The 8,115-nt window shown below is 42.1% G+C and overlaps 1 protein-coding gene and 1 long non-coding RNA gene across 2 annotated transcripts in view; one reads left to right on the plus strand and one right to left on the minus strand.

The window, feature by feature from the left end:
• Positions 1–1,213, minus strand: part of LOC106724629 — a 57,291-nt gene extending 56,078 nt beyond the window's left edge. Inside the window, exon 1 of the long non-coding RNA XR_001360476.1 lies at positions 924–1,213. This is a non-coding gene — a long non-coding RNA (uncharacterized LOC106724629). The remainder of the gene's footprint in view (positions 1–923) is intronic.
• LOC102251799 (calcium-activated chloride channel regulator 1) overlaps positions 1–8,115 on the plus strand; it is a 35,299-nt gene that overhangs the window by 15,018 nt on the left and 12,166 nt on the right. Inside the window, exons 5-7 of the mRNA XM_005885500.2 lie at positions 802–979; positions 4,290–4,508; positions 5,015–5,242. Coding sequence (XP_005885562.1) covers positions 802–979; positions 4,290–4,508; positions 5,015–5,242 — 625 coding nt within the window. The remainder of the gene's footprint in view (positions 1–801; positions 980–4,289; positions 4,509–5,014; positions 5,243–8,115) is intronic.

The raw sequence follows: 8,115 nt of genomic DNA on the forward strand, positions 1-8,115 counted from the left end.
GGTGGTGCACAGCCCTGACCTTTGCTAGGACTTTCAAGGGCTACTAGCTTTGGGGGGGGTCTCTGTCTAAACTCAGCTAGTGAAGACAATGAATGGACTCTGGCAATTAGGTATTAAATTTTTAATTATACTAACATACTACGTTTTTCAAAAGCCTGAAGCAAAACTCTATGTGCCATGTTATGCTGATACAGAGAGAGGAAATGCTTCAACATGTTGACAGTAGCTTATTTGTGATTGTGGAACATGATGTTTTTCTTTTCTTCTTTATACTTTTTTGTAATTTTCCAAATTTTCTATAGTGTTCATATATTGTTTATATACTCAAATAATAAGATGTTAGAGAAAAGCATTCCACTTATGATAGCAATAAGACTCACAAGCATATAATATAAAGGAAAATCTAAAATACTTAGGGACATATAAGAGCTATGTAAAAACTATGGCATAAACTAACGAGAAACACAAAACCCAAGCCTTTTGAGGGAAACAGAGGCCAGATTTTCCAGGAAGGAGGGGACTACATTAGGCGGTGCCTCAGGTCTGCAACCCTTGTTCATCCTAACAGCAACCATAAACCAGACTTCGCTTTTCTGCTGCAGAGAAACAATTTCTGATACCATCTGGGGACTCTTCAGATACATTCTGGCAAACAGAAATAATTTTTCTGTTTAAGGATGTATTTGTCTCTTGAATTATGAGAGGACATCGTGGACAAGGTCATCTGTAGAACTCAACCACAGAGTCTAGCCCTTTGAAATAATTATGTCACTTGAGTATCCAACCTTAATACATTTTCAGGTGTTCGGCAGATATTACTGGTAAAAATGTAATAAAGAAGTGTCAAGGAGGCAGCTGTGTGACCAAATCCTGCAAAGTCGACAGGGTAACAGGGCTGTTTGAAAAAGGATGTGAGTTCCTACCTGATCGTGAGCAGACGGAGAAGGCTTCCATAATGTTTTCACCAAGTGTTAATTCTGTAAGTATCTTTTTTTTCTCTCAACACTATGAATTCAATGAGGTTTTTATCCCAGATGCTGCAGGAGAGGATCAAATTTTAGGAAGGCATCACTGAGCAGCTGAATCTCTGTGGGACCAGCCAAGAGTGCACAGTCAGGGTGAAGTCCTGTCTCCCCCTTCCTCTTCTTCAGGTTCATTCTTGCTTCTCCATCCTCTCCTTCCCACTAGCTTTTAGTTTCAGTGTTTAGAATGACTTCAAATATCCTTAAAAGCAGACAAACACAAAGTTTTTTCATTAAATAAGAAATTTACCCAGGGGGATTCTTTTAATTAGTTAATAAGGACAAGACCAGTAGCCTTTAATTTAATTTTCAGAGATCTCTTTTCAGCCTGCCTATTTACTTTTAGTTGTTAAGTAAAATTTTCTCTCTTGTTTGGTTTTTTTGTGTGTGTTGTTTGTTGTTGTTGTTGTTGTTGTTGTTTATGAGTTTATCTGAACCACGCTGACAACATATGCAAGGGAGCAAGATCTCAAATGCTCCTGAAAGTTTCTCTTTTTAAGAGTGTCGGTGCCCTTACGGAGTTTGTACATAGTTTTAATAGCTTACAAATATTTCTTAATGGTTTTTCAATGACAAGTTGGCCATAAGATAAACCTGAAAAAATTATCCTTATTAATGCTAAATATATACATCAATGAATTTGCACAAACTAAGATTAAGTGCTTCAGTTAACTGATTTTAGTGAGGAGTCCCTCTTATCTTCCAGTCTCTTACATAAAGTGATGTTTTCCTTTTGGAAAAGAGCAGCGGTTCTCAACCTATGGGTCGAGACCCCTTTGGCGGTCGAACGACCCTTTCACAGGGGTTGCCTAAGACCATCCTGCATATCAGATATTTATATTACGATTTGTAACAGTAGCAACATTACAGTTATGAAGTAGCAACAAAAATAATTTATGGTTGGGTCACAACATGAGGAACTGTATTTAAAGGGCCAGAAGGTTGAGAACCACTGGAATAGAGGGTGAAGTAACTTGTCAATAACAACATGATACACCATGGTTCCTAGGCCCATCCTTCACTCTAGTTTCGCAGTCCACCTCCAGACTTGCTCAGGAATTTCCCAGAGGTTCCCAGAGTATATGTTCTAAATTAACCAAGCTAGAGTTGAAGTGGATGCATAGTGAAGTTTGGGAACCTCTGCCTGGGGTTTTACGCAGAAGTTTTTCAGATTCCCTTACTCAAAAGTAAATAGAATGATAACATGGAAACACTACCAAAATGATCTGAAAAATGCAAAGAGAAAATTGTTTTACAGCTAATGATTGCATTCTAAATTATAGAATCCCAGGCATTTAAGATTTTTAATTGAATGATAATACTATAAAATAACTGAGAAGGAGGACCTAAATTATACCTACTTTAGGTATACTATGCTTCCTTTTTTAATCCCCCAAATGCTAGCAATGTAAATGCTTAATAAAAGGAAAAAAAAAACACTATCACTTATTGGCTGTGTTAGTATTGACCCTATTGAATATGTTCTTATGTAATTCTTGCATAGTAACTACTACCATTTTGTAGATTAAAAAACTGATGTGCAGTTTTTTTTATATTGAGCTTTTATTATGTGTCACATACTGGACTAGGTTTTGAGGAAGCAAAATTTAATAGGACAGGTTTCTGACATAGGTGGATTTACAGTTCAGTAAATGCATTACAATGTTGAAGGGGCCTTACTAAAGTTTCTATAGGGCACTGTGAGGCCACAGGGTTGAGTGAAAATTTCGCTTTTCTTTGGTGGAAAGGTAGAAAATGAGAAACTATTTTGAAAATGAACTTTCGGCTGAAACATGAAGGTGTGGTTCACAATGCAGAGGACAGAAGAAGAGGCACTCCTTTACAAATGGGGATCATGAGCCAAGTCAAGATATACAACAGCCTGACAAGGCTACCATGGGGGGAATCAAAGACTTGGACTGCACAGCCAGAGTGAAGTGGAGAGTGAAGGAAAAATGCATTTTATAGAGATTGCTGTTTGCTATGTGACGTAGTACAGACTACTTCACAATTAAGAGCCACCAAAGGGTCTTAAATACAGGAGTAAGAAGGAAGATGCCTCTGGAAGCTATGGAGTGGACCAATTGGAAGGGGAGTGAACCATGTCCAGCACAGCCAGGGGTGAGCCTGAGGAGGGGCAGTGAAGGATTAAAGAAAACAGACAAGAGAATACAGTTGGGGCCAGGTGGATCACTGCCTGGATGAGGAAACAGTGACACAGACTGTAAGCCGAAGATTTATTTTATAGTCAGATCACACAAAGCAAAACAAGGGGAGTGGTCAACATGTTTACAATGTCCTTATAAGTTTCAAATCTATTTTGTTACTCAAGCCTTGTTTTGGCAGCACTTGCTGCACCTCCCACAGCCCATTAGCTACCTAGGAACAAGGGAGGACCATAAGGTCAAGCTTAATTGTGCTAGGAGGGCTCTGCCCTCCAAGCTGGGACTTGTATGTGGCTCTGCCACAGGTCAGTCCGAGGCTTGACCCTATAGCCGCTCCCTACAGGGGAGCAAGGGAGAAAAGTCAGATAGGAGACTGCAATAGTGTGATGAGGGACCGTGAGGGCTTGAATGATAGAGAGTCCATTGGAAAAGGAGAAAAGATGATGAACTGGAGAGACAGTGAAATGGTTATTTTGTAGGTGGGGGAAAGCTAGAAAAACTCTCAGGTTCCTGAGTTAGAAGATTGGGTGAATAGTGGTGGCATCAAGCTAGGAAATACATGAGGAGGAGGAACAAAGTTGGAGGAAAGGTGACAAGGTGACGAGTTCAATTATGAACATGTGCGGTTTGAGGAGCTGGCAGAACACCCAAGTGGATTTCGGAGAGAGCTGAATGTTGGGTGTTAAAAGTTGGAATGTGAGGTGTTGGCAAGTGATTGGGAAGGAAAGAAGTGAGTGGAAATGAAAGGATGGAAAGATAAGATGGTACCACGAGAGAAACGCTGAAATGCAGGTGTCTTGGTGATAGTGGCGATGGCTCAAAATAGAAAAGTAGGAAGGAAGCCAAAAGCAAGCAAATGATTGCTGTGAAGCCCTAAGGTTTCCACAAGGTTGAGCGCATGTTTGGAGATAGGAATTCTAATTGTGACTGTGATTTTCTCCAGCAGTGCTCTGCAGTGATTTGGAGACTGGACCAAGATTATGAGTGAACAAAGCAGACTAGGGAGGAGAGCAAGGAATTAACATACTTTAAATTAATCAAATCATTAAAGATTTTAACCAGTAGTTTATTGTTATCTATGTCATTTTACTGACAATTTCAGGTGGTCGAATTCTGTACAGAAAAAAACCACAACAAAGAAGCCCCAAACCTGCAGAACCAAAGATGCAACCTGCGAAGCACCTGGGAAGTGATTAGCGGCTCTGAGGACTTTAAGAAAACCACTCCTATGACGACACCACCACCCAAACCCACCTTCTCATTGCTGCAGATCGGACAGAGAATTGTGTGCTTGGTCCTAGATAAGTCTGGAAGCATGAAAGTACGTGCAATGAGTCTCAGTCTCTGGATGCAGATCTCACATTTGCATACAGTATAATCTAGCCAGCCCAGAGAGTCCGATGTTACAGCACTCACACTGCCATCAGGAATGCCTACCGCCACTTTAGTCAACAAACATTCAGCATCAAGTGTCTCATTTGCCAAATTAAATTAGCTTTCGATTTGTGAATTACACAGCCTTAACATATATGTTTCCCTGACAGTGCACAGGTCTACAGACCTGTTTCTAAAGCCTAACGATTGAACTACAGCCTAATCTGGTTTTACCTTTTAGGGCTATTTTTACAAAGGCCCAAAAATTCTACTCCAAAATACTACTAAATATAAAGGAGAAGATTTCTCCCATAGAAGGATATGCCTTGAGTAAGCTTGCTCCCATTTACTCTCTGTTGAGACAACCCCTTCCAAATTCCCTCTGGCCTGTTCTGTTATTAGTCTGCCCACCTAAACACAACCTGACTGCCTGTCTTCTGCTTCTCCATTCAGAGTGGTGACCGCCTAAAACGAATGAATCAAGCAGGCAAACTTTTCCTGCTGCAGACGGTTGAGCAAGGGTCCTGGGTAGGCATGGTGATGTTTGACAGTGCTGCCCAAGTCCAAAGTGAACTCGTACAGATAAATGGTGGTGCGAAAAGGGATGCGCTCATCAGAAAGTTACCCACAGCGGCCTCAGGAGGAACATCCATCTGCAGTGGACTTCGATCAGCATTTACTGTGAGACAAGTTCCCCTATTGTGGCTCGTCAATGTTTACAACTCATGGTTAAGAAATCCCCCCTTTCCAGTGTTTCCATACATGCCTAGTATCTGGTTGAATTAGACAATGAAGGGTAGAGCAGTGGTTCAAATGATACAAAGACACAGCCCTGCAAAACTATTGTTAACTAGTTCATTCATGCTTTCGTGCTTTTCCACATCAATGCATTCCTGCTTTCCTACATGCATGCCTGCATTCAAAATATTCATGTGTGCCTGCTATAAGCAAGGCACTGTGTTGGGCATTAAGAATACCATGAGGGCCAAAGAGACACCACACATCCTCCTGTCATAGAGCTTATAATCTTATTGGGCAGATACATTAACCACATAGTCACACAAATAAGTTAATATGCATAAACTATAATGATTGCTATGAAGGAAGGTACACAGGGATACAACAGAGTATCTTCTATGAGAAAAAAAACATGAACTCTGAGTTATGGTTAAATTTTGAGGTAGCTTAGCACTCCAAGCTTCTGGGCACAGAAGGACCTCCTTTTGTGCAAGCAAATGGTTTATTTATTGAAGCAGGAGGCCTTAGGAAATATAACTATAAATGTATTGGGGGTATATCCAAAGGTCCCATCTGACCACACCCCATCCCTCTACTTAGATATCAATATCTCGCCATTTTCAATAAATTTAAGTAAAAATTTCTCCAGCTAATATTTAAGGCATTCACAAAATAATCCCTACTTCCCTCACAAGTCTTAAGTACCGGGGACTCTCTTCCAGATGTTTAAGCAAGTGAGACCACCTGTCCTTCAGAGCTCCTGCACGTTTGCCAGGCTAGTTCCCCACTTAGAGTACTTTCTCCTCCCTCCTGTGCACCTCAGAGCACTGTTGTTCTTCAAAGGACCATACTTCTTGACCCCTTTCCTGATCCTTCTAACTGTGTAGAATTGCTCTTTCTGAATCCCATGACCTTTAAAAAAAATAGCTCTTATGACTTCAGGCTCTTCTCTCTCTTATTTTCTAATCACGTGCTTCACTTAAGCAAACTTTAGGAGTAAGATTTCTCTTTTTACCTCCGAGGAAGCTGGCACAATATCTTGTATGCAGGAGGTTCTCAAGAAATAAAACTGAATTGAGCCATTTGATTGCAGCTGATGCTTAATTGCACTAAATACAGAATATAATATTCTGTATTATTTAGAGGCTATTTAGCTCCACGAAACAAAGCTAGCAGGCTTAAGGGCTGAGGGTCTCAGCAACGTCTCAGGCAGGTCTGCCCTGTGCCTGCTGTGGACACAACACATCATTGGGGCTGTTCCACATTCCCAGGCAGCAGCAGAAACGTTGAATTTCATGTGGACAATGGCTCAAACATTCCCTCAAATGCAGTCTGTCCCTCTGGCCCTTTTATTCTACCTTGAAGGCCGGTTCCCTGAAAGTAGTTTCTATTGTGTACTCAGTCAGCTGGAAAACCCTTAGCCAGATGCCTATGTGCATCTGGGTTCGTTTGCCTCTGCCACTCATTCAAGCTTTGATTAAAGAAGCAAATGAGGGAGGGAAACTGACAGTGAAATCACTGATGTATACTGAACTCCTGTTATGCAAACCCTGAGGGAGATGACTAATGCCAGATGGCCTGGCGATGAGGAGAGAATGGTTCTGCATTTTCCACTCGGATGGGTGAGAGAGTGTGAGGGATACAGTTGAAGTTTAAATGCTTCTCTTGCCCTATGGAATCTGAATGGAGGGTCAGAAGGAGCTTGTGGGCGACTTCAGGGTGATGAGGTAAAGGCCTTGGATCCTACACTGTCCTCAGGATCCCCACTGGTCCTTTCTAGAGGACCCTGGACAGGTCTGTCCTGGGCTCCTGGGAGTGGTATCTGGTGAGGTGTGGCCGCTGTGCTTTGCTTGTTCTCTTGGCTTGATCAGGGCCCAGTGGTCCTCCCCAGCTAACTCAGCCCTACCCTGGCTCTCACTGTTGGAGCAGAGCCCTGAGCATACCTACATCCTCCATTCAGCCCCCAAGGAAGGCTGTGCACCTTTTTTCCCCCTTTATTGATTAAGGTATTGCATATGTGTCTTTATCCCCCCATAACCCCCCCACCCCACCCCCACTCATGCCCTCAGCCTCTAAGGCAAGATGACCTGTTCTCTTGCCTGCCAACTCTCACGTCAGCTGTCTTCTATCTCCCCAATAGTGTGTGTGTGGGAATGTCTGCACGTTTTCCATGACCTGCAGTAGTGATGGGGAGTGTTGACAAGGGAATCCAAATTAAGCTCTTTCTCTAGCTTCTAAGATCCTACAGCTCAGGCAGACCAAGCCCACGGCCATGGCTGATAGGCTCCTGGGCTCTGGGCTCTGGGCTCCTTCACACAGCAACAGTCACAGTTCAGCTCTCTTCCCTTGTGTGGCTGCCCCTCTCAGAATTCAAACAGAGCGGGGAGAAAGTCTTCTCTGCTCCCAGCTTTCCTTTCAACCTACTTAAGATGCATTCCCTTTCTGAGAGTCTGGTCCAGAGAAGGGAGGCTTGATTGCTTGTTTCCCCTCCTTCTGGGTCTTCCTTCCACTCTTTTTAGAAGAGTGGGACTCATGCCTCCCTCTTCTTAAATGGATAACACTGTTGTTTTATGTGATTTTCCTTCCATCATCATCTTATTCAATATTGTCTTCTCTACACCACATAACAAACTGTAGTCCGTGTCTAGCAGTTACAATATAGGTGTCATAGGGCAAATAGGAACTGGGATTACTAGGAATAAAATGTTTTGCTTTAATCACAGGGTACATTAAATTTTTTTATGGCTACAATTTCTTTTCCTTTATTGATTAAGGTATTACATATGTGTTCTTATCCCACCATTTCCCCCCATCCC

Source organism: Myotis brandtii, unplaced genomic scaffold (assembly GCF_000412655.1).
Source record: "Myotis brandtii unplaced genomic scaffold, ASM41265v1 scaffold909, whole genome shotgun sequence".
NCBI lineage: Eukaryota > Metazoa > Chordata > Mammalia > Chiroptera > Vespertilionidae > Myotis > Myotis brandtii.